The sequence below is a fragment of the Gymnodraco acuticeps genome, unplaced genomic scaffold, assembly GCF_902827175.1.
Source record: "Gymnodraco acuticeps unplaced genomic scaffold, fGymAcu1.1, whole genome shotgun sequence".
In the NCBI taxonomy this organism is placed as follows: domain Eukaryota; kingdom Metazoa; phylum Chordata; class Actinopteri; order Perciformes; family Bathydraconidae; genus Gymnodraco; species Gymnodraco acuticeps.
Window position 1 is genome coordinate 165531 of NW_022989862.1, and position 27187 is coordinate 192717.

The 27187-nt window shown below is 40.4% G+C and overlaps 1 protein-coding gene across 1 annotated transcript; it reads left to right on the forward strand.

Moving 5' to 3' along the window:
• Nucleotides 1–77: 77 nt before the first annotated feature.
• Nucleotides 78–26997, forward strand: ubtd1b (ubiquitin domain containing 1b). Its single transcript, XM_034241320.1, has 4 exons — nucleotides 78–1243; nucleotides 18457–18684; nucleotides 23829–23986; nucleotides 24489–26997. Exons 1-4 carry the CDS (start codon nucleotides 1162–1164, stop codon nucleotides 24765–24767), a joined length of 747 nt encoding a protein of 248 aa, XP_034097211.1. The 5' UTR covers nucleotides 78–1161; the 3' UTR covers nucleotides 24768–26997.
• The last annotated feature ends 190 nt before the right edge of the window (nucleotides 26998–27187 follow it).

Below are 27187 nucleotides of genomic sequence, written 5' to 3' on the forward strand. Positions count from 1 at the left end.
TTACTCGGCAATACAATTGTTTCTGAACCTGATTGCTTTTGTTCCTGATGTAAGAGAACCCAACACCTGCCTGCGTGTTTCTGCGCATGCGTGGAAAAGTCCAGCAGAGAGGGAAGTCTGTGGGATTTAACGAGGAAAAACTAAATCTGGAGGCAACCGCAAATAACTGAAGCGATCTACCGAAGTCTGCTGGAAACTGTAACTATCCGCTACCTTTGGAGGAAACTAAAACGTACTGGAAAATGGTCACGAGTGTGCGGAAGTGTGTGTTTACTGATGTTGTAGTAGCTAGCTAGCCAGGAAGTGCGCCGATCGTTGAAGCAGATTTTTATGAATGAGCGTAGTGTTCAAACGGTGGTACTACAGCTTCCGTGACGTCGTTTTGGCCGAAATATACTTTTTTCCATTGACATTGGGGAAAGAGACGTCTGTAAATCAGCGTACACATTCTTTTTAGCTTATTAAACTACCCAACTCGAACACTTTCATGGCCCGTATTTAAATAATTAGGGTCTAAACAGTTATAAAAAGCTGAATTCAGAGTTATTTTCTCCTCTCCATTCAGTGGACTGAGTTTGGAGGTTGGTCTTAAGGGAACACTCAAGTGCGCATGCTCCGTAGGAACGAGGCCCCGGATGATCCTGGTTCTTTCTGAATCTACAGTCGCTGTATTTTGAGATTCATGCGCCACTGAGCAACTCTCATAGGAGTGAACGGAGTATCCTGTTTTCTTTCCACATCCACGGTTGGCCCTGTTGGCTTGTTAGCTTGAAGAAGGTGGACTTCAGCATTTAGTTTGCAGGCAAGTTCATTAACTGACATGCTGCTCGTTGTATTCTAACATTGAAAAAAGAATAGTTTGGTATCTGTAGCTGTCGACTTGCGGTTTTTCAAACTTGTAGTGTAGGGACTCGTTTTAAATCCTGTGGGGTCGTGTCACACACAGATAGCACATAAGAGAAAACGCATGTAAGCAACATTTTTGCAGGTATTTCTCAGACTATCAGGCACCAAAGCTTCCCTGTGTTTGCCGCTACGGATGACCCATAGGTTTGCAACATTGGACCTGCAACCCGTGCTCCAAATCGGACCTAGTTTATCGTCTTCCTCCGCGATGGGCCCCCTTCTCAGCTAGTGGAAATCGTCTGAAGCCCTACAACCATGGGAGGATGTGTGGGGAGATACTGGGAAGGCTGGGAGGACACACAGAGCCGAGGGTCCTCCAGGAATGGTGGACGAGGAGGTAAGACTTGTGTGCTTCACTTAAATATCTTGTATTCTTGCAACACCACTACTTATAAGTTCCACTTCCACTTTGTTAACGTTAGTGAAGGCAACATGAGGCTAGTTTTGAGACATTTTGCCGGTTCATTGTGTAAAAAAATATGAGTTGTGCCATCTGATAAAAGGTCTACTTCTGCTTTACTGCATGCAAATTAGGCTTACAGACACCCAATTCACATTCAAGTGCACACAATGATCAAAACACCACCAGAAGTGGTTGAGACTCAATGTATCCAGGTGTATTTCACTCCTGCAGCAGCCTTAAAAGCATCTCAAGTGTCAACGTGTGATTCAGTTTCACCTCCTTGATCATCTTTTGTTTTTCTGTGGGGACACTGACAGACAACCAGAGGACTATTTGTTACATCACTCCCTCCATGGTCAGGGATTTGTGTGGAAAACTGCACACACTTGTCTCATACCAATGTGTTTACTCATGTTGTTACAGTCACTCATGCAGAACTGCCTCTCCTATAAGACATGTATTAAGACAAAGTAATGCATGAGGACATTTCCAAGAGACTTGGTTGTAACTGTTAATGAAATGCAGTGACTGTTCACCTGTATATCCACATTCAGCAATTCCATAGCGAGTTTCCTCTCCACAGGGCAATAGTCAGCCTCATTTTTCTTGCTGTTTTTCTACTTGGAGGAATTTCCTTTCCTATTTTGCTAGCTCACAAACTGTGGTGTTACTCTCTTGTGCTGTTTACGCTGACCACCCAGACAAACTCTACTATCCCAGACCCGCTTTTAGCTGTGATTAAAAACCAAAATCACCCACACTACTACGCCCACATTTCCCTGACTCTGCACCAATACCAAGGCCAGCAATTTCCTCAGCCAACAATTTCAAACCTCACATTTAATCCGGCAAACGGTGAGCTTGTTGGTCCACTTGCTATCTTAAAAGTGGTGTTATGGGAGCCTCGTGAACAGCACTCTGCAGTTTTTAATGAGGACATAGTGACCAAGCAGGGGGTTGTTGTTACTGATTCCCAACGTTTATTTTTCACACCAGGGACTTGATGTTACTTTTATCTACCTTCCCGGAAGATAACATTCTTCTAAAGATAAACACTGGCTTTGTTTTGTTCTCCGACACTTGTTTGATAGTGACGGATGGTATTTGGATTGCTGTTTAAGCTCTTAGCGAAGAAAATGTTATATTTACAAAACTGAATGACGCAGGCGCCACACAGCTGTATTGGCAGACGTTCTGAATGTCTGCACAGTTTTGACCCCAGACAACAATGAACATACTTAATTGAAGAAGATTCAACTTATTGTCATTACGTAGTACAGGCACTATGTAACGAAACGGTTTCTCTGCATTTGACCCATCCTAGTGTTAGGAGCAGTGGGCTGCCATTATGTACGGTGCCCGGGGAGCAGTGTAGGGAACGGACACCTCGGTAGCACTTGGTCTTTCCGGGAATTGAACTGGTGACCTTTCAGTTGCCAAGCCAAGTCTCGATACATGAGAGTAACAAATGCGTCACTTCCGGTCAAAAAGTACGGCTCCGCCCACTTTTGGGGGAAACCAAAGCTGTCATTTGAATGGCGGTCAGAAATTTAAGAAAACCGTGGATTTCTGGATCTTCAAAGAACCCGATTACGATGGCCAGTCAGGCAAACGATCGGGCTCGATATATGGTTAAATATAGCAGTAGGCTATCGATTTTCATAGATGAGGTGACACGTCAACGTCACTTTAAGGCCCCGCCCTCTTTTAGGGGAAACAGCGCTGTCATTTGAATGGCGATCGAGCCTGAAGCCACAGAGCTCATCTCTTACTGTCCTTTCTTCTTAGAGGAAGTACAGAAACGCGTAACTCTGGATTTGTTTTAATGTTTGAGGTGCAATAAACGACACGGCAGCTTGTTGGCATGATAAAACTATTATTTTCCGCCTCGCTCATGAGAGTAACAGCTGGCGAAATTACAGCCTCACCTACTGATTTTAATTTAACCACATATCGAGACCGATCGTCGATTTCAAATGATTGAATGTAATTGTTTGCCTTTCTGGCCATCGTAACCGGGCTCTTTGAAGATCCACAAATCCACGGTTTTCTTACTTTTCTGATCGGATTGGCAAAAACTTCAGAATTTGAATTGACCGCCATTCCAATGACAGCGTTGTTTCCCCCCAAAAGTGGGCGGGGCCATAATTTTCACCCGGAAGTGACGTCTGTGCTACTCTCATGTATGGACTTCGCCACCACCGCCCTAATATTTATTGGATTAACCTTAGAGAGGCCCTATTGTACTGTTTAGGGGTTTTCCCTTTCCTGACACGGAACAAGAGAGGAACAAAATACAATCATGATGATACATCAGGTGTTCATTTATACCATATGCCGTATAAAAAAGCCAAATATGGACAAAAGTTGTACCGTTACAAATGGGAAACAACCTTAAGGGTTCAGCTATATAAATCAACATATAAAAGAGAGATTATTGTACTAAAAATATAATGGTGGAAGTGATTAAGTGCAGCTTGTTGCATATCTGTTCTCTTTTCAAAGTGACTGTTTAGGAATGTCTGGTTTTCATTTGGATGCAGGTTTTGTCCCGTTTGTTTCATCGAACTTCACCGATGGAAAGTTTCTCAGTCAGTCTTTTTCCAACATTGTCTCCAGTTCAGAAAGACAGGACGTTTTTTTAAGAATGACTCCAGCTTTTAATCACATCAGTATCAAGGGACAGAACGAACAGCTGATACAGAATATGAACTTCATAATGATTCATCTCTCTTTGTTTCCTGACAAAATGCCCAATGGATTCACTTTTTTAAAGTCTTCACAGCCAATGTTCCCCGAGCTTTGAAAGGGGTTTGTGGTAATTCCCCACCCTGATAGGTATCAACAGAAACTCCCTGCTAGACCAGGCTTGGATCAAAAAGAACAAGTCCCATCATGTCCCGCTGCGTCAATGATTTCTCTAACTGGAGACAAATCGACTCTGCTTTACTCTCGGAGGAAGACGTCAAATACACAGAAAGCTCATGTGGTTTTCATTCAACAGTTTGGGGTGATTAGGTTCACTTCTTCCCAAGCAGTAAAGGGTTTGTCCTTATTGACTCAGGATGAAATGTGGGTTGTTTTCTATGTACAAGTTCTGCCTTTTTAACTCATATTTTCCTAATGATAAATCAAAACAAATTTGCGGTCGAAAAGGCTTGAAAAAACACTGGTGAAACAGGTTTAAACAACATGTCTAAAAAGCTATGATTTAGAGACTTTAAAGCAAGTATTTTAAAAGATAGCTTGAAAACCTGGTCATATTTGGTGGATTATATATTTATTTAAGTGACACTTCCACTTAATAATGATTGTAAAGTGGAATTGATATCATTTAGTGTTTTTTTTTTGGGTTGTTTTGGTAATTCTCCCCCTTTTTTTTTTTTTTTTTTTAGCACATATTGGTATTCATCTTCAAAATGCAGTGATTATTCAAGCTATAGTTAATGATTATAATGATTATAAAGTGGAAGTGATGGTTTGTTTTGATCAACACTGACAGCATATGCTATACATCCTTAAAGGTCCTTACACAAAAAGCCGATTTTCGGTGTCGAAAGATGTCTGGCCGTCGACGAGCGTCCTGTCGCCATACTTGCCAACCCTCCCGATTTTCGCGGGAAACTCCCGATTTCATTGCCCTCTCCCGGTTTCCTCCCGGGGTCATATTTCTCCCGATTTCTGACAAAATCAGATTTACTCAGGACTGTTTCCACTCGGACTTTAATACAGCTACACCATTGTTTGGTTGCCATGGTAGCGCGTCTCTTTAGCAGCGCGCGCAACTCAAAGTCTGAGAGGGTGAGGAAGATTGTCACAGATGGTGCTACAGGCCGCAAGGCAGTGCACTTACCACTACAATAAGCATGTTAATGTTAATCTAATACAGCTCCGGTGATGATCCACTTTGGTGTCAGCTTGGTGTGTAGGCCCCTTAAGATGTATAGCTAACATAGTATTATTTTTTATAGGAACAGCTTGGATTATTTGTTGGGTTGTACGATTGTCAATTCAATATCTACAGTAAGGCTAAATGAAAATAACTTGAAAATATGTAAGTCACCGACCAATGCCAATGTTTATTTTCAAGATTTGTAGGTTCTCAGATATTCGTCCCTGCCTCAAAATGCAGTAAATGAATAAGTATAGTAACTGCTTTGCGTTAAAATTAGGACACATTAGGAGCTGTATTTGTTGCCAGTGCTGAGTTAAGTACAATAAAAGAGACCATTGATCCCCTGGAATTTAAATCTCTAACCTAATCTAATAACCTAATCTCTAAGCATATTTCAAGATTCTCTGTGGAAATGAACATTGAGATCAAAAGCTTACAAGCATAAAATAAGGTGGAGGAGGTTTTTCCGTTAAGTCGACTTCAAAGGAAATTTAGAGGTTTAAAAGGCTCTGGTTGGGTCAGTGGTAAACAGCTGAGAATTTGAAATATTTTAGTACCGTCTTCAATTTAATTTATTGTTTCTGCTGGGCATTCTGAGTTCAAAAGTTACAGATGCTACAAAGGACTTTGTGTTGGCACAGAGACTGTATCTCTGCAGAAATCTGAACGCAGCGATAAGATAACAAGCTACGAGGTGTGTGTGTGTGTGTTTTACTGCATGAGGGAGTGTGCGTGCTTCTGAGCCCTGAGGAAATCCAGTCATACTGTAGATCATGGGTGTCCAAACTACGACCCGGGGGCCAAATGCGGCCCATTTTGAAACGGCCCTCAGCAAATTCAAATAAAGTATAAAGTATAATGGCACTATATTTTTCTCTTTATCTGTTTTTATTGTGTTGCACCGTTGGAGGAACCTGTGACCTAAGATTTTCATCGTCATAACTACACTGTAGCTATGTTCGTATGACAAAATAAAAAATATATGTACAAATATATATCATGTGTGCCCACCAAGCCCCCAGGAAGTGCGCCGGACTCTGATGAAAATATTCGTTGTGTCCAAACGGCGGTACTACAACTTCTGTATCAGTCCGTGACGTTACTGGGCCCAGAAAGACTTTCCCCATTGACTAACATTGGGAAAGAGACGTCTGTAAATCAGCGGATACTTTTTTTTAAACTAAATAAACTAGCCAGTATGAACTATGTTATAGCCCTTATGAGAATCATTCGGTCCTTAAAGTTGTAAAATGCACTAAAAGCCGAATCTAGATTTATTTTCTGTCTCCATTCATTCTACTGAGCCGAGAGTGGGAGCTCGGGGGGCGGGGCTTAAGGGGCGCGTGTTCTGTGAGCGCACATACGGGTTCTTCTGCTCTGACAGCTAGGCATGATGGGTAATCTGTGACGTTTCGCTCTCTCAAAAGTTGGGCCATTTTGTCCTCATGCGCCAATGAGCAGCTCCCATAGGAAAGAACGAGACCCTGCCTCCCCCTTCTTATTATACATCCATGGTGCCCATCTTTCAAATAAATTAAAGTTGGAAACATTTGTAAACAAATCTTAGTTGATATAATAACTGATTTACATAACAAGCTTGAAATCTACCCAGGCAGTATACCTCTAGTGAGTGAACCAGCCCTTCGTATATTTTTCTCTATGTGGCCCTCGGAGAAAAAAGTAGATCCACAATGTGTCCGGTTAAAGGGAACACTTCCCTCCAAACCCACTGCTCACGGACGTCTGCGTTTAAAGAGGAACACAGAAAACACCCTGCTTTCATTAATCGCCTCACGTCAGAGGAATGTGTTAAATGTCTACTCAGCGCCAAGGAAACATTGAACATAGTTTTCCCCGGAGCAGGTAATCCCTAGAGCTACCCTTTATGTGTTGTTGTGTGTGTGTTGTTGTGTTTGTATCCTGCAGCACAGAGAAGCCGGATATGATCCTCATACTTTGTTTATGACTTATTTTTATTGACGCTCATAAATCCAACATGCATCACGTGGCACCTGCTTTATGAGCACAGCTGGAGGAAAACACCCCCTTATTGCCTAATGGGTCAGTAATGCATTGCTTCATGTCTTCCTTTTGGGGTGTTTTACTTTAGATTTGGTTGAAACCCTTCCTTTTGTTACCGCCTGCTTTTCAGCAGAGGTGGGAAGTAGTGGAGTACAAATACTTTGTTACGTTACTTCAAGGTAGGGTAGGTACGAATGAAGAAACCAGTTTGAATGTGCTAGAGTTTGAATGTACGCAGCCGAAAAAAATCTGCCCCTTCCTTCAGACTTCCTCACAGAGCCCCTCCTCCAACACACACGAACGCGCACATGACCAATGAGGGCACGAGATAAGTTTGTGGTATCAGTACTTTACTACTTTCTACTTCTTACATGTTGAACTCAAATATCTGAACTTTCTACTTCTTACATGTTGAACTCAAATACCTGAACTTTCTACTTCTTACATGTTGAACACAAATACCTGTACTTTCTACTTCTTGCACTTTGAACACAAATACCTGTACTTTCTACTTCTTACATGTTGAACACAAATACCTGTACTTTCTACTTCTTACATGTTGAACTCAAATACCTGTACTTTCTACTTCTTGCACTTTGAACACAAATACCTGTACTTTCTACTTCTTACATGTTGAACACAAATACCTGTACTTTCTACTTCTTACATGTTGAACTCAAATACCTGAACTTTCTACTTCTTACATGTTGAACTCAAATACCTGAACTTTCTACTTCTTACATGTTGAACACAAATACCTGTACTTTCTACTTCTTGCACTTTGAACACAAATACCTGTACTTTCTACTTCTTACATGTTGAACTCAAATACCTGTACTTTCTACTTCTTACATGTTGAACTCAAATACCTGTACTTTCTACTTCTTACATGTTGAACTCAAATACCTGTACTTTCTACTTCTTACATGTTGAACACAAATACCTGTACTTTCTACTTCTTACATGTTGAACTCAAATACCTGTACTTTCTACTTCTTACATGTTGAACTCAAATACCTGTACTTTCTACTTCTTACATGTTGAACACAAATACCTGAACTTTCTACTTCTTACATGTTGAACTCAAATACCTGAACTTTCTACTTCTTACATGTTGAACACAAATACCTGTACTTTCTACTTCTCACATGTTGAACTCAAATACCTGTACTTTCTACTTCTTACATGTTGAACTCAAATACCTGTACTTTCTACTTCTTACATGTTGAACACAAATACCTGTACTTTCTACTTCTTACATGTTGAACACAAATACCTGTACTTTCTACTTCTTACATGTTGAACTCAAATACCTGTACTTTCTACTTCTTACATGTTGAACTCAAATACCTGTACTTTCTACTTCTCTCATTTTCCAAACAGCTGGTTCCTTTAGTCTGAATGTGTGTTTGGTGCGTGATCATTATTCTTTAGAGTCATTGCGTGCCTATTGATTTGAACACGATCCGTGTATCCATCATTTCCTGGTCTTCTCTAAAGAAGAGGGACCAATGGAAACGTTGTCATGTTGCCGTTGTTCAGCATGGAAACATTCATTAGCTAACAATGACATTATTGTTCTATTAATATAAAGGGAGGTCAGGTACTCTTTAAAGCAGCTGCTAGTTATGGGTACTTTTTACTGAAGTACACTTCAAAGCCTCTTTACTTTGACATGAGTAAAGAAGTTTAGTCAGTACTTCTACTTTTACCAGAATATTTTTAAACACGAGTATCTGTACTTCTACTTGAGTAAAGGATGTGTGAACTTTTGTGCCATCTCTGCTTTTTATACATACTTATATCCCCTTTTCTCATCATTAAAACACTTGGAATAAATTACAGGATACATTACTATAAATATATTCATATATATGGGACGTCCTTTCCTCCGGAGCGTCACGTGAAGCCACGTCCGTTTGTGATGACGCCGCACAGCTGATCGTCTGACAGCAGCCAGATCAGGGCATGCGCTGCATCGTCCAATCAGTGAGCGATACACAGTAAGGGGGCGGGGTGAGTGTCTGAGGATTTCACTGGTCTGGTAGTTTCTCGATTATTGCTCCTCCGTTATCGCCCCTCGATCCTCCGGCAAAAATAAGGCCACTGGGACTCAAGATGGCGCAGACAAATCCACTTCCGGTGAGCGAGAGGAGCGAGAAAGTGAGCAATAATGTTTTCACTACTTTTGTATTTTTACAATTGCCACTGAGGTGAATTGACAAACTCTGTTCTGGAGGTTCTTCAAAGTGACCTGAAAGCCTCTTATCTGAGAAGAGGATGCTTTTTGGTGAATTTCAGACGATTTCAAAGTCACACAATGTATGTTCCCCTCGGAGAAAATGGGGGGAAATGCCCCTGCACCGTTCCTCTTTCTACATCCATGCCCTGAACACACGACCCCCCCTTCTTGTAAACAGGAAGTATCTTTTTACCATGGGGTCGTTGTGTTTGCTGTTATCTACATCTTGAGCTCTCTTCCCTTTATTTACATATGAGAAAAATACATTATTAAACGTTTTTGCTGGTAAATAAATAGTTTACGTCCATTTCAAAACCACTAATCGCAACATGTATTGGCTCGAGTGTCTTAAATGTGAGCATTTGTTGCTTGTTCTTGTCATTTTTACATCAAAGTAAGCCGAACATCTTTTGTTTTCTTACTGTTTCGTTGGACAACACAATACATTTGATCACTTTTGATCTTTCTCATTATTTTCTCGATGTTGCATTAAGCCAGTGGTTCTCAAAGTGGGGGGCGAACCACCCCAAGGGGGCGCAGAGGCATGATAGGGGGGGTGCGAGAGACCAGGAGGAAAAATGGTTATTAATTTTAAAAAAACATTTTGAAAAATTATTGATTCGAAAATAATATGATACAGTACTATTACGTGTGTGTCTGTGTGTGTGTGTGTGTGTGTGTGTGTGGTGTGTGTGTGTGTGTGTGTGTGTGTGTGTGTGTGTGTGTGTGTGTGTGTGTGTGTGTGTGTGTGTGTGTGTGTGTGTGTGTGTGTGTGTGTGTGTGTGTGTGTGTGTGTGTGTGTGTGTGTGTGTGTGTGTGTGTGTGTGTGTGTGTGTGTGTGTGTGTGTGTGTGTGTGTGTGTGTGTGTGTGTGTGTGTGTGTGTGTGTGTGTGTGTGTGTGTGTGTGTGTGTGTGTGTGTGTGTGTGTGTGTGTGTGTGTGTGTGTGTGTGTGTGTGTGTGTGTGTGTGATCGCTCGTTGGTGCTAGCGAGCTACGCTAACGGATATAAGGAGTTTTTTCCACAACAAAGTGGAGGAGAGTCCTCTCCTGTCAGACTGAGAGGCTCAGTGAACTAAAGGACTCTCAGTGGGTCTCAAACATTGCCCCCGGACCCCCCTATGTGAGGTCCACACACCACCTATAAAAAAAATAGCACTTGACCCCTGCGTACACTGTGTATATGCGTGGGGAGTGTTGCAGTAGAACATTCCACTGTAGCGCTGGTACATTAATGGGGAAACCCTAAATGTTTGAGCACCCTCTATGAAACGTCAAGCTACCCCACAGCACCCCCAAAATAAATCTCTGGCGCCGCCACTGAGCCTGACTATTTGTGTTGGGGGGGGGGGGCCCTGACTTTTTTTTTTCTCCAAAGGGGGGGCCTGACAGAAAAAGTTTGAGAACCACTGCATTAAGCAGACGCTGCTTTAGTTATCGAGAACCAGATCTGCAGGTTAATCAATGATGGCAATACTCGTTAGTTGAATGCCTCTGTTATAGTTTTGGACATAAGAACTGGTATAACTTTTGTATATGGACACCTGTCGGTCTTATTGTGTAATATATGGACCCCATAAGGATATTTACTCCACTTGAATCCCCATTTGTCTTCTACGTAGACGCCACATGTCCACTTCCACTCTGTCTGAGTGGCACTGACTCTTCCTTTGCCTCCCTTTGGATTCTCTCCTCTCCAAGTGCTAATCCTACACCGCCCCACGTCCTCCAAACTGCTTCTCCTGAGCCGCCTGCTCTCTAAATAATTAGTTTGAAAGAAATGCAACCTCCTGTATCTGTGCTGTCTGCTTCATACTTTCCATCACTTCACTCCTCAGTGACCGGCATGTCTGTCTCAGGCATCTGGAATAGACGTTAAGTGTGTCTTAAGTGACGTTTTGACAAGTATGAAGTGAGTGACAGTTGGGTAGTACTGTTCTGTTCAAGTACTGCCAAAGATAAAGCAAAACAAGAGAATTGTGCCTTTCCTTTGCCCATCTATAGCTAAATTAACTTATTATGTCACTTATTACACCCGTAAAGAAATATTATGGTATGATCAGAAACATGTATAGCGATTTCAATGAGAGGCAGACAGACTGGTCCACATGATGTGTTGGGAAGTAGATCCAGGATATCAAACTGATTCATGAGCAAACATGTGGAAGCTAATGCTAAAGCCTACAGATTACAGTGAACTTTAAAAGTGAACCACAGTTTATTCAAATTTAATTAAGGTGCAATACTGTTCTTCTAATATGGGGTAGCTCTTTATGCACCGTACAATCATTTAGAAGTAAAAGCAGCATGAGTATTCATCAAAGACTGTATATATATATAAAAAGGGACACATCCAGTATTTCTTTAGTAGCTAAACAAGCTAACGCTGGTTAGTGATGTGCTAACGTTCTCTGTTAATGTTAGTGCCAAAGGTTTTAATGTAGAACAGTAACAATTGTCACTCTCAGAAATGCAATGCATGTTTTACCATCAGCTTGAAAGTAGTAGTAGTAGTAGTAGTAGTAGTAGTAGTAGTAGTAGTAGTAGTAGTAGTAGTAGTAGTAGTAGCAGAGGTGGGACCAAGTCATTGTTTTGAAAGTCCGAGTCAAGTCTCAAGTCTTTGCGCTCAAGTCCAAGTCAAGACTCAAGTCAGGATGGGCAAGTTCAAGTCAAGTCAAGTCCTAAACTAAAGACAAAACGAGTCATAAACAAGTCATTATGTGTTTTTCACCAAATGTAATGACATCGATCAACAGAATAATACTTAATAATCAAACTGCTCTTTATTAGTCACATTAATAATTTAATAATCCATTTTCTCTCTGCTGGTAAAGTAACGTGTGTTTTTCTAATTTAAGAGGGATCAGTAAGGTAAGGCTACCGTGACGGTTTGATTCAGAAGGAGTTTAATGTATAAGATCCCTGATGTTGAGGTAACCAGAATGTTTATTTCCACTGTGTACAACATGTTATAAGGGACCCACAATCTATCTTTATGCAAGGGATAATGTGCAGCCAGGCGGTCTCTATGGGGAAGAGAACACCTGCATCTAGATCCCTCTGCAGGTGGTACTTTAACTATATTTTGATGCTAATACTTTTGTACTTTTACTTGTAACATTTTGAATGCAGGACTTTTTATTGTACAGGGTTCCTGCAGGTTTCGGCAACTCAAATAACACCTTTTTAAGACCACTTTGAATAGAATTTAAGACCTATTTCACGGCAATAAAGTATGAAGGAAAATTGATATAAAAGAAGAAATACGTCCCATAATCACTTACAAAGTAAATGTATTCATGTTCAACATAAGAACAGTGACTGAACATAACAGCATAACAGTACAGAACTGTGTTAGTGTGTTAGACAAAAAGTGTGTATCTGTGTGTGTGTGTGTGTGTGTGTGTGTGTGTGTGTGTGTGTTAGGGCTGTGCAATTAATCATATTTTAATCGCAATTACGATTTTGGCCTGCCACAATTACGAAAACAACATAATCGGAAAAAACGATTATTTAGCTTTGCTAGGTTGTGACAGTGCACCACAACATATTTGATCTAATGAATTTTTTAGTAATGTATCATTTATTTAATTAATTTTTGTATTGGTTTTTCAGTTGAATTATACGTTCAGGGTAATCAACAGTTAAAAAGATACTGTTCAAATTATTATTTGTTTTAAAGTTCAATAAATGGATGTTTTCAAAGTCAATGAATAATCATATTTAATAATCGTGATATTAATTATTGACCAACATAATCTTGATTATTGCCATAATCGAGCAGCCCTAGTGTGTAGAGTCTACAGCACCTCCGCTTTTAGGGTTGACGTAGACCCAAACTTCGCCCGGCGGTCCCCCGGTGTTGTTGCGGGAGCTGCTGCATTAGCTGCTACTGCACTAGCTAACGCTACATTAGCTGCTGCTGCACTAGCTAACGCTACATTAGCTGCTGCTGCACGAGCTAACGCTACATTAGCAAAACAAACACTAATTTATTTTTGCAAAAGGTGCAGCGGGCTTCAAACACGTTCCCTCCACTGGTTTCAACCAAGCACTAAATTAGATGTTTTCCAACCAAATACGGTTGAACTGACACTTCCCCATATTTATTTGTAAGTAGATTCGAAGATAGGCTATATGAGCTGAAGCTTGGTTGCTAGGTTACTAGCTGGGTGTTCTCCAATAAGGGGCCGGGGGAAACAAAGTTAGTGATTACTGGTTCCATGTTGATTTAATTCAATACAAATTGTTGGGGGGAACTGAAAGGCTATTACCGTACTGGTTACTTTGCAGCCCGGACATTTCCCCCAAAACACATTTAGACGCTATCGCAACATAGAAGTACCTTTCAAATCCGATAATTTTTAAGACCTTCTGAATCATATTTAAGACCTTTTTAAGGCCTTAAATTCTGATTATCAAATGTAAGACTTTTTAAGACTTGTTAAGACCCCGCGGGAACCCTGATTGTAACTTTTTTTAATTGTCTGAACTTCTCCCACCTCTGACAATAAATCCTGAGTGGTTACCAAAAAAAAAACCTGCTCTGAAGGTTATTTTCATTTTTACAAATCCTGCACTCAGCTTTGCTTTCTCCAATATCATTGAAAAGCAGCCAGATGCTGCTTCTTTTTTCGGTTTTCGCTAATTTCTTGACTTTTTCCGACGCGCTTGCATTTAAATCCGGCTCCCCGTCGCTCTGTGCAGCTGGCCTGTACCACTACACATGCTGTGCACCCCACCCTTCTTTCACATAATGGTATGATCCTAGTGTGTCCTCGCATATGATTGGCCGCATGGTGGCCCAGCTAAATAAAGACCCGCCCCTGCCTGCAAGGATTCTCAGCAAGAGTAGGAGCGGCTGAAGATTCTGCTCTCCCCGACGGGAGTCTGCTCTTCTAGCGGCAGCTCGCGATCGGCGTGTTGGAGACCTCTGAATTAAAGTAGCAAGTCACCTCAAGTCAGAAGGCTCAAGTCCAAGTCAAGTCCCGAGTCATTGGTGTTCAAGTCGAGTCGCAAGTCATAAAATGTGTGACTCGAGTCTGACTCGAGTCCAAGTCATGTGACTCGAGTCCACACCTCTGAGTAGTAGTAGTAGTAGTAGTAGTAGTTTTTTGATGGACACTATGATTGGCTAGTCTGCATTTGAGGGGCGGGACTTAGCAAAGGTCCAGGTGTGGTTAATCGTGGTGTCTTTGACTGGTGCCCATAGCTTACAGAATAAACCGTAATTGTTTACACATGTAACTGCTGAGTGATGATCAGAAATGCTAGCTGCCTGTCCTGATGCTAGCGTGTTAGCATGCGTCCTCAGACCTCCACTAATGTGAGTGCTCTGCTGGCCTAGGTGTGCTTTGTGTTAATATTGAATGGTGGGAAACACAGGTAAGGTTACCGGACAGTTATAGTTCTACACATGCTTCATGAATATTGCAAAACCTGGATGACCTCCTAATTTTAGATCAGGATGACACTAGCAGCTAGCATTTCTCTCTGCTGCCAGCGCTGTGTGTGATACGAGAGGAAAGCACAGGATGTTTATGGGAACATTGTGTTACTCATAAACCTACCTATACATTGCATTATGGTGTGCATACTTACACGTGATTACGACATTCATTAAAATCAACGGTGGTACTGGAAAAGCATTAAAAACGAATTCCATGCCAGTAAGAATATAGTAAATGACAGTCATAACAATTGTGCACAATAAAAACTGGTTTATCACATCACTTCAAATGTGGTTTTTGCAGACGGTTCTCTTACTATTATGGCGCATTTCCACTGCAGCGCGTAGCTCGGTTTAAGCGTGCCGTGCCAAAGCCGGCCCGTTTTTTGTTGCGTTTCCACTAGGGCTAGTTCCGGCTAACGGGTACCTTTTCACAGTTTTTCTGGCCCTCCAAAATCGTGGTTCTTTCCGGTCCAACAACCGGGCTAAATATGCTAAACTAGTGACGGCAAGGGGGCTACAACTACAACACAATGAACATATTTGACCGTGATTTAATTGTAATACACGTTTCAAAATGATGCCGAAGTAACAACATACTGATACTGGTTAGTAAAAACCATGAATTAATGCTTTTAAAATGCGTGTTTTCTGAATGGAGATTGGCTAAGCTAACGTTGTATATGCTCCGACCGTCCACACTAACAACAACGGCCTACAGACATAAATAAACCAGAGACTGTACTCGCCATGACACAGGCAGTCTGTGGTTTGTACTTGTTTAACTTCTGTCTAGTTTCTGAACAGATATGAGGAGCTGTGAGCTCTGAGTGCTAACATCTAACGGCTGATGTTTGGTTTTGTGGTTCGCATTGAAGATGACGTCACGACTCCGCCTACACTGCGTTACTATAGTTACTGCCCCAGCTACTAAACTGTAATGGAAAAGTGAGCCTGGCCTAACTATACCGTGCGAGGCCCTGCAGTGGAAATGAGGGACGATTTAGAGCAATGTTTTTAATGAGTAGGGTTGGGAACCGAAACTCGGTTCCAGATGAGAACCGATAAGAAAATGCCGGGTACCGGGTACCCATACAAAATACACAATTTCGGTTCTGCTTAACGGTTCCTAAACGCGGTAGACCCTGTATTCCAGCGGGTCCGTCTGCACCGCGGTGCTGCGGTGACCCGGTGGAATACAGGCCGGACCTGGAGAATCACAGAACGGCCGGTCGTCAGCGGGCCGTTGCCCGCCGGCTCGGTACGCTGACGGCCGGCACCGCCCTTCATTTTTTAAAACGGCATCATATAAATTGCGCTGACAGGCGACAGAGGTCCACAGTTGCCCCGCAGCGATGCTCCCCCGCCCTCCCGTAGACATTTCACGAGCTCAGTCACTTCATAACACCAAAGATAGGTCGCGGTAAACGCTCTGAAGTGAGGCTCCACTACACTAAAAAATAAAAATAAAAGGCAAAGTGTAATGCCTGTTAATAGCTTGCCACAGGCATAGCTCAGTTAAAATAAAGCACAGCTATTGTGCAATACATTTGTATTGCATGTATATTTTTTAGTAACAATTTCAGTTAAAGCTTTTAAGAATAAATATATTTTTGTTATCTAAACGTTTGACCTCTTTATTTTACAATTTTGGAATCGATAAGAACCGGAATCGATAAGCAGAACCGGAATCGAAATCGGAATCGATACATTTCAAACGATACCCATCCCTATTAATGAGTGAATCTCCAATGCATTCAACATGTTAATCAGACCTCAGAGATATACACAAATCAGAGAAACACTGAATGTAACGACAACTGTTGACAAGAAAGCTACAGTTCACTGTTTATCTTTTACATTTTTTTTATTTGCACATCATACACGGAACAAAAATATAAACGCAACACTTTTGTTTTTGCTCCCATTTTTCATGAGATGAACTCAAAGATCTAAAACATTTTCTATAAACACAAAATAACCATTTCTCTCAAATATTGTTCACAAATCTGAAAGAATCTGTGATAGTGAGCACTTCTCCTTTGCCGAGATAATCCATCCCACCTCACAGGTGTGGCATATCAAGATGCTGATTAGACAGCATGATTATTGCACAGGTGTGCCTTAGGCTGGCCACAATAAAAGGCCACTCTGAAACGTGCAGTTTTGCTTTATTGGGGGGGTCTGGGGGGGTCCGAAAACCAGTCAGTATCTGGTGTGAGGGGTAGGGTTAGGGTTAGGGTAATGTTGTGAATCGAGTGGCCTGTGTTCATCGTCCATAACATACGCCTGCCCCCATAACCCCACCACTACCATGGGCCACTCGATTCACAACAAGGGGGTTACCTTGGTTGCTGATTGGCTAATGGTTACACAAGACATGTTGATGTAGAAGAGACATGAAGAAGAGGGGACACATGTTGATGTAGAAGAGACATGAAGAAGAGGGGACACATGCTGATGTAGAAGAGACATGAAGAAGAGGGGACACATGTTGATGTAGAAGAGACATGAAGAAGAGGGGACACATGTTGATGTAGAAGAGACATGAAGAAGAGGGGACACATGTTGATGTAGAAGAGACATGAAGAATAGGGGACACATGTTGATGTAGAAGAGACATGAAGAAGAGGGGACACATGCTGATGTAGAAGAGACATGAAGAAGAGGGGACACATGTTGATGTAGAAGAGACATGAAGAAGTGGATTTTGTATAATAGGTGACCTTTAAGAAATATCAAAACCTTTAGGACGCACCAATGACATACAAACAAATCCTTCTAGATAAAGGGTTACATTTTTTGCATAAAAGCAGTGTTTTTCCTGAAGAGTCTACAGACATCAGTACCTGTACCACACTTGTGTTTTCAAACCAAAATCCCAGACCTTTTTAACAACCTAACGATCCTCCCTTCCCCTCACAAGTTCCTCCAAAAATAAGTCTATCATTTCACATTAAGAAATATCAAAAACTTGAGGACACAAACATGTCAGAAACAATCTTTTAGAGCAGTGGTTCCCAACGATGTTTGTCTCGTGTACCCCTTGAGCTGGTCGCCATTCTATTAGATCCCCCTCACTCATTTGCCTACATTCTTTCGTGTATTAAACCCTTTGTTATCGTGTTTAACCCAACTGCTCCTAAATGAAAGTCACTTGTATAACTCACATTGAATACAAACACTTGTTGTCAGGTAAAACAATTATGTTAAGACTCACCACTTATTTAGGAAGCCAATAACTTGTATCCGTCATATTTGAAAAGAAACATTGTTATTTTCTGTATTCATGTAACACGAAAGTTATTTATCTGGCGATGACTTTCGCTATTTTTAGAACGCCAGGGACCTACGTACCCCCTGCGATCCCCTCAAGTACCCCTAGGGGTCCCCGTACCCCCGGTTGGGAACCACTGTTTTATAGAATAGTTCAATATAAATATAAAAGCAGTGTTTGTCCTGAAGAGTTTCCAGACATCAGTACCTGTGCCACACTTGTTCACTACCTAACGACCCTCCCTTGCTTCTCCTTCCCCTCGCAGGACGTAACGAGCCTCTGAAGAAAGACCGCCCCAAGTGGAAGAGCGACTACCCGATGACGGAGGGCCAGCTGCGGAGCAAGAGGGACGAGTTCTGGGACACGGCACCCGCCTTCGAGGGCCGAAAAGAGATCTGGGACGCTCTGAAAGCTGCTACAGTGGCGCTGGAGTGCAACGACCACGACCTGGCCCAGGCTATAGTGGACGGAGCCAGCATCACTCTGCCACACGGTGAGCAGAGCCGGGAAGTAGTGGAGTACAAATACTTCGTTACTGTACTCCACTACTTATTTTTAAGTTTTACTTTTTACTTTGACTTCTTACATGTTGAACACAAATACCTGTACTTTCTACTTCTTACATGTTGAACACAAATATCTGTACTTTCTACTTCTTACATGTTGAACACAAATACCTGTACTTTCTACTTCTTACATGTTGAACACAAATACCTGTACTTTCTACTTCTTACATGTTGAACTCAAATATCTGTACTTTCTACTTCTTACATGTTGAACACAAATACCTGTACTTTCTACTTCTTACATGTTGAACACAAATACCTGTACTTTCTACTTCTTACATGTTGAACTCAAATACCTGAACTTTCTACTTCTTACATGTTGAACCCAAATACCTGTACTTTCTACTTCTTACATGTTGAACACAAATACCTGTACTTTCTACTTCTTACATGTTGAACTCAAATACCTGTACTTTCTATTTCTTACATGTTGAACTCAAATACCTGTACTTTCTACTTCTTACATGTTGAACCCAAATACCTGTACTTTCTACTTCTTACATGTTGAACTCAAACACCTGTACTTTCTACTTCTTACATGTTGAACTCAAATACCTGAACTTTCTACTTCTTACATGTTGAACACAAATACCTGTACTTTCTATTTCTTACATGTTGAACTCAAATACCTGTACTTTCTACTTCTTACATGTTGAACTCAAATACCTATACTTTCTACTTCTTACATGTTGAACACAAATACCTGTACTTTCTACTTCTTACATGTTGAACTCAAATACCTGTACTTTCTACTTCTTACATGTTGAACTCAAATACCTGTACTTTCTACTTCTTACATGTTGAACACAAATACCTGTACTTTCTACTTCTTACATGTTGAACTCAAATACCTATACTTTCTACTTCTTACATGTTGAACTCAAATACCTGTACTTTCTACTTCTTACATGTTGAACTCAAATACCTGTACTTTCTACTTCTTACATGTTGAACTCAAATACCTGAACTTTCTACTTCTCACATGTTGAACTCAAATACCTGAACTTTCTACTTCTCACATGTTGAACTCAAATACCTGTACTTTCTACTTCTTACATGTTGAACTCAAATACCTATACTTTCTACTTCTTACATGTTGAACACAAATACCTGTACTTTCTACTTCTTACATGTTGAACTCAAATACCTGTACTTTCTACTTCTTACATGTTGAACTCAAATACCTGTACTTTCTACTTCTTACATGTTGAACACAAATACCTGTACTTTCTACTTCTTACATGTTGAACTCAAATACCTGTACTTTCTACTTCTTACATGTTGAACTCAAATACCTGTACTTTCTACTTCTTACATGTTGAACTCAAATACCTGAACTTTCTACTTCTCACATGTTGAACTCAAATACCTGTACTTTCTACTTCTTACATGTTGAACTCAAATACCTGTACTTTCTACTTCTTACATGTTGAACACAAATACCTGTACTTTCTACTTCTCACATGTTGAACACAAATACCTGTACTTTCTACTTCTCACATGTTGAACTCAAATACCTGTACTTTCTACTTCTTACATGTTGAACTCAAATACCTGTACTTTCTACTTCTTACATGTTGAACTCAAATACCTGTACTTTCTACTTCTTACATGTTGAACTCAAATACCTGAACTTTCTACTTCTCACATGTTGAACTCAAATACCTGTACTTTCTACTTCTTACATGTTGAACACAAATACCTGTACTTTCTACTTCTTACATGTTGAACTCAAATACCTGTACTTTCTACTTCTTACATGTTGAACACAAATACCTGTACTTTCTACTTCTTACATGTTGAACTCAAATACCTGTACTCTCTACTTCTTACATGTTGAACTCAAATACCTGTACTTTCTACTTCTTACATGTTGAACACAAATACCTGTACTCTCTACTTCTTACATGTTGAACTCAAATACCTGTACTTTCTACTTCTTACATGTTGAACTCAAATACCTGTACTTTCTACTTCTTACATGTTGAACTCAAATACCTGTACTTTCTACTTCTTACATGTTGAACACAAATACCTGTACTTTCTACTTCTTACATGTTGAACACAAATACCTGTACTCTCTACTTCTTACATGTTGAACTCAAATACCTGTACTTTCTACTTCTTACATGTTGAACACAAATACCTGTACTTTCTACTTCTTACATGTTGAACCCAAATACCTGAACTTTCTACTTCTTACATGTTGAACTCAAATACCTGTACTTTCTACTTCTTACATGTTGAACACAAATACCTGCACTTTCTACTTCTTACATGTTGAACTCAAATACCTGTACTTTCTACTTCTTACATGTTGAACACAAATACCTGTACTTTCTACTTCTTACATGTTGAACACAAATACCTGTACTTTCTACTTCTTACATGTTGAACTCAAATACCTGTACTTTCTACTTCTTACATGTTGAACACAAATACCTGTACTTTCTACTTCTTACATGTTGAACTCAAATACTTGTACTTTCTACTTCTCTCATTTTCCAAACAGCTGGTTCCTTTAGTCTGAATGTGTGTTTGGTGCGTGGTCATTATTCTTTAGAGTCATTGCGTGCCTATTGATTTGAACACGATCCGTGTATCCATCATTTCCTGGTCTTCTCTAAAGAAGAGGGACCAATGGAAACGTTGTCATGTTGCCGTTGTTCAGCATGGAAACATTCATTAGCTAACAATGACATTATTGTTCTATTAATATAAAGGGAGGTCAGGTACTCTTTAAAGCAGCTGCTAGTTATGGGTACTTTTTACTGAAGTACATTTCAAAGCCTCTTTACTTTTACTTGAGTAAAGAAGTTTAGTCAGTACTTCTACTTTTACCAGAGTATTTTTAAACACGAGTATCTGTACTTCTACTTGAGGAAAGGATGTGTGTACTTTTATTTATCAAATGTGGATATAGAATCAAACCATTCAGCTGTCTTTGTCGTATTTGATTTCTTGCAAGAAAGTTCAGTCCGTCGTACAGAGAGCATACAGTCTGCAGAGTGAAGGACGAAGAGTAGGGTTTGGGTTGAATATTTAAACGCAGAGAGAGAGGAGAAAACACATCTTAATAAAAGTGTTTTTGTAATGTTTTTTTTTGGTTAGATGCCGCTTACGAGATGTTCACGTGTTGTTATACTACAGAGGTTGCTAACAAGTGACCAAAATGATAATAGCGAACGTCGAACGTTAGCTGCCTTTAGCCCAACATTAGCTTTTTACTTCTGGAGTTTGCATTAATGCTTCAACTATTATAAAAGTGGTGTTTATATATTTGGAGATTTGGAGGTTATCCTGCTGTGTTTTCCCAAATCAAATGGAAGAAGGGAGCCTTTGTACGCTGGAAGAAATGCTGCTCCAAAATCAAGTGAAAGAATGAAAACACGGTGTTTTCGCTCGTAGTAAGTAAAAAATATCTGCCAATAGATCAAGTGAAGATTTGCTTGGTTAGATTTCTTGAAATAAAACGGGATATTTAGATAAAGGAGATTAATCAGCTGAGAAAACTTATATTGAACTACCGGGATCAGTAAATGTTATTACAAAATAAGCCTGAAATGCTCCAAAGTGTTCAGTTTTCTGACGTTAGTTGGTGATTTTTTAATAAGAATTTGTTTTCCTTTTTTCAATCAAATAAGATTTATTTGTTAAAACAAGATTAACCTTCTTTTACAAAAACCACAGCCAGCCGCTTAAAGAACTTGTTTCATTTGAGATTCAAAATAAGATGTTTTCAAGAGTCTAGAACAGGGGTCGGCAACCCCTGGCACCGTAACCAGTGGCAAAATATTTACATTGTATTTTCGGATCCTGAACGAGACCGCCGCCAGAGCGCGTCTCCCCGTTACCTGCAGAAGGAAGCCATGCACGCAACGCAGCCCCGCTCTCTTTAACTCCAGTCGACTTGCTGCTGCTTTCCTCCGTGGTGAAACGATCAGGGGTGAAGTGCTGCCGGAGCACGCCCGCACTTCACAAATTGCAGTACCCATAAGGAGCTGTACAAATGCCGCAGTTTTTCCGTGGCTGTGTCTTTAGTTATGTGTTATGTGTAACGTTGCTGCCTTCTTGGCCAGGTTAGCATTGAAAATTAGATTTTAGGGGGGGCGTGTAACAGCGGTAATTAAAGTTTAAAAGTCTCAAAATGCTACAACTACTGTCACGAACTGGATGAATGTGAAGTATGTTGTTAAAGGAGGATGAAAGCGTAATGAAGGAGCACTATTGGAGTGACTTTGATGGTTATTGGACTCAGGATTCATTCATTTGGATTCCCGCTGTATGAAGAAATTAAAGGACGGCGCAAGTGGAACCAATTCACAAAGGGATTAAACTGTTTAAAACACATGCTCAAAGTCAGCCGGATTTTGCCGATGTGTTTATGTGGATTCAAAAGTTGTAAATAATGTACAAAATGGAGGAGACAGATCTGATCGGAGCAACTGACAAATAATCCAACTGAAACCGGCATGGACAATGACTATGTTTTAAAAAAGTGCTTATCCAGACAAGCCTGGTTTGGACACTTTGCGGGCAGAAGAAACATTTCTATTAAAGAAAGAATTATACATTTCTGTCTTTTTATGCCTTTAATACTAACTTGAATTGCTATTCAAATTAATTGATCAATTACTTTTTATATTTTATTGTAATGTAGAGACAAGTCTTTTAGTGACAATCATGTATTGCTTTACAATTATATGTAGAAAAAAAAGTCTAAATATGATATTTGGCCTCAAATCATCTGAGGCCTGGTGCCCCCCCTGCGATCTTTGGCGCCCCCCCCAGGTTGGGAACCACTGGTCTAGAAGATGCATTGTCTAAAAACAAGACCCTATATCTCACTGCATTGTTACCTCTTCAGTTATTATGTCTTGTATCGGGTGTAAAGACACATTCTGACTAGATATTAGACGAATATACTTGGCAAGATTTTGAGTTTTTACAGTGTAATGCTTACCACCGTCATCACTGCACCACTCTGTAGTCCACAAAACCAACGTCTTATCTACTTGTTGTTTTAAAAGTCTGTAGGAGACACTCAGTTTTCTTCATCCTTCCTCTCCAGGTACTCTGGCTGAGTGTTACGATGAACTGGGGAACCGCTACCAGCTTCCTGTTTACTGCCTGGCTCCTCCTGTGAACCTCATCTCAGAGCGAAGCGACGACGACCCCAACGACAGCCCCGAAACGCCCTCTGCTCCCAAGAAGGAGTTCCAGCTCAAGGTATGACTCCTGCCTCCTAACATCCTTGAAGACTTATTTGGTTGCTTTTCTTTGTTATTTAGTGAGAGTTTGCAAGTGATGACGTGTCGTATAAATGTATTTGCTTTGCCCACACTTCCAATAAATGCAATATATTTGATGAAATGGTCAACATGTATTAAAAGGGAACCCTTAAATGATACTCCTATTGGTTTTAGCTTTTTTAATTGTCTCTGTGTCCGATATAGAGAGTTCTGATATAATAAAAAAGCACTAAAGGAAGTTGATATAATAGTTTTCTTTTACTTTTAGGGTTATGAGGTCTATATAATATAAATGAAAGCATTGGATGTAAAAAGAAAACCCCAAAACAAATTGCCCGATCGCCTAAAAAAAAAAAAATGTATGCTTACTTATAAGATAATAGTAATACAACAATATACATATATATAAAAAAAATGGAAATAGTGCTTTTCACGTTGGTCCATTATTGATTTCCCCCCTTCCTGCTGTGTGTCTGCAGGTTCGCCTCTCCACGGGCACGGACCTGCGTCTCAGCGCCTCGATGGCGGACTCCATCGGGCTTCTGAAGAAGCAGCTCCACGCTCAGGAGGACATCGACGCCGCTCACCAGCGCTGGTTCTTCTCCGGGAAGCTTCTGACGGACAAGACGCGGCTGCAGGACACTAAGATCCAGAAGGACTTTGTCATCCAGGTCATCGTCAACCCGCAGGCCCTCGAAGCCCCGAAACTCGACCCCGTCACCCCCGTCACCCCCCCTTCCTCACCTGTTTCTGAATAAAGACGTGGAGGACACTTAAGGACCAGATGGGGCCCTTCTTTTGCTGGATTTTTGATGACAAGGGAGAAACTTAAAAAGTGCTGCTTTTCTTTCATCTACCATGTGTCATTGTACTCAATTTTTTTGTGGGGGTGTCCCACACTAACTCTGGAGATCCTCGCCCCCCTTGTGTCTTTGAAACCATCTTGAATTAAAAGCAGACAACATACAGAAATGTGCTCATCACTAACTGCCCTTTCTATTTGATCAGCACTAAAACTAACGACGTGCCAACGGAGGAAATGCAGAGTGTTGGTTTTAAAGCACATTTCCACTTTGACTTCCTGACTTCCTGTTTCCTCCACAGAAACGGGAGGAACTCTCTCCTCCTCACTTCCTTTTTATTGAGGAAATAATTAAAACTGAGCTTTTTTTGCACATTCGAAGAAGATAACTATACTTTTGTGGTAGTTTGTGTGCCTTCTACAAGAAACTAAAAAAGGGTTGATGTCCTGAAAGACGCTAGTTTTTAGGCTTAAGCCTCATGTCTTTTTTTAGATTAAGGAACTCTTAGATCAATCCAAGCTATAACTGCTGCCTTTTTTTAACAATTTCATGAATCTTGCAGACAAAATATCGAGTGTGTGTGCTGGCGGCAAATGTGTGTGTGTGTCTGGAATATGTATTTAGCCCATATTATACATTTCAGTAGCTAACAAAGACTGTTTCCTGGTCGTAGCTTTGCAGTCAAATCATATCATATTGCAGAGGGAAAGAGGAATTCCCAAGCATCAATTATGGTCTTAAAAGCTGCATTAATGACCACTTATTGACCCCCGACCACTAGGGGGCAGCAGCACAGCCTATATGTAGTCACTTCAGCTACTAAGGGCCTGTTGTCCCGTTTCCTCACCACCTGATGAATGTAAACCCAGTATTCATTAGCCTTTTTAATGCTCAATAACCTCATTTGTTCACGCAACGTTTCTTCACCAGCATACAGGCAGCTTCTGTGAGTGTGTCTGCCTTCAAGCTTTTATATGTGGGATTTATCAGCCATCGGGAGACTCTGTGGAGCGGTGAATGAAAACAATGAGCTGGAGGAAATAAGTGGAGAGAGGAGTTGATTATCAATGCAACAGGATGTATTAACAACCACAGGAAGTTGTTTGTTTCAGTGTTCATTTCAGAAGTATAAGATGCATTCGATCAACACGCATAACTCTTTTTAAAAATAAGATCTATCAATTGACTTTTGATATTATGAAGCCCTGAGACAAAAAGCATCATCTTAAGTTTTATGTCTTTGGGTCTGACTTCAGAACGGGTTAAAAGAAAGTAGTTTGTTCAGAGAAACTATTAATTATATATATTTAATTGTGAAATGGGTGGAAACAAAGATGTTTTGGCAGGTGAATTGTTTCCTAATTTTGTCAGGCTCTTACATTGTATGTTCACAAGCTATGTTGAATTACTGATGCCTTCCTTTCTTATTCTATAACTGTGTCAATACGGTTTAAAAGCCGTATTAAAACATAGATTAGAGGTGCACTTCTGCCTCTTGCGGCCAAAATGAGTACTGCAAACAAAAGTATAGTATTTGTTCTAAATTCAGGCAAATGTTTATTTCCAATTTCAGTCAGAGAATCGTAATTTCGCATTTTAAGGACACTTTAAATCCCTATTCTGCTTCTTCAACGTCATGTTAGTGTCCGATTGAGGTTACATCCCAGAATAGATATCCATGCCATTAGAGATTTAAGACTGTGTCATGATGTATTTCTCAAAGCTTGATGTGTTTCCATCCACCGCTCCCGTCACACAATTATCAAGCAATCATGGAGAGGTTGAATCATACCTCAAAATGTTTCATTAAACTCATTTTCTGTTTCTTTTCTATCTAATTTCACAACTTTCTGGTTATACGAAGCCTTTTGTTTTTGCTTTCCTTGTACAAATGGTTCTTCTAGGGGATATTTTCTATCACAAACTTGAATAATCATTTCTCTGTATATGTGCAATACATTAGACGTAGACCTCATATCACTCTAGTTTTGTTCTTCAGGTTACAGACTGCATGTTATAGCACCAGCTCTGAGTATTGTTAAAGTAAAGGTCAATCTGCAGGTGCAGTCAATTCAATCTGATGCCTCTGTCACCTCTTTTCAAATGTTTGTCACTTTTTAAAATGTTTTTCCAAGCTCTCATCTTTCACAGAGTTTATATCTAAACATTAAAAATGCATACACAACTTTTCTCTCTCTCTGTGTCCTTTTTAGCTTTCGGCCGTCTGTGTGAACGTGTCTTTAAAAGCTGACGACTTTAATCGATGTTTCCTGTTACAACATCCTCGCTAAAGTGACGGCTGTTTTTCCTCATCTGTCACTATTTTTCATTTTAGTAACAGGAGGTGACCATTATTTCATGTCTAACTATAAGGT

Coding starts and splice junctions, on each gene's coding strand:
- ubtd1b (XM_034241320.1), top strand. CDS start 1,162: ATGGGAGGATGTGTGGGGAGATACTGGGAAGGCTGGGAGGACACACAG. Junction 18,685..23,828: donor CAGCATCACTCTGCCACACG/GTGAGCAGAGCC, acceptor CTTCCTCTCCAG/GTACTCTGGCTGAGTGTTAC. Junction 23,987..24,488: donor AGAAGGAGTTCCAGCTCAAG/GTATGACTCCTG, acceptor GTGTGTCTGCAG/GTTCGCCTCTCCACGGGCAC.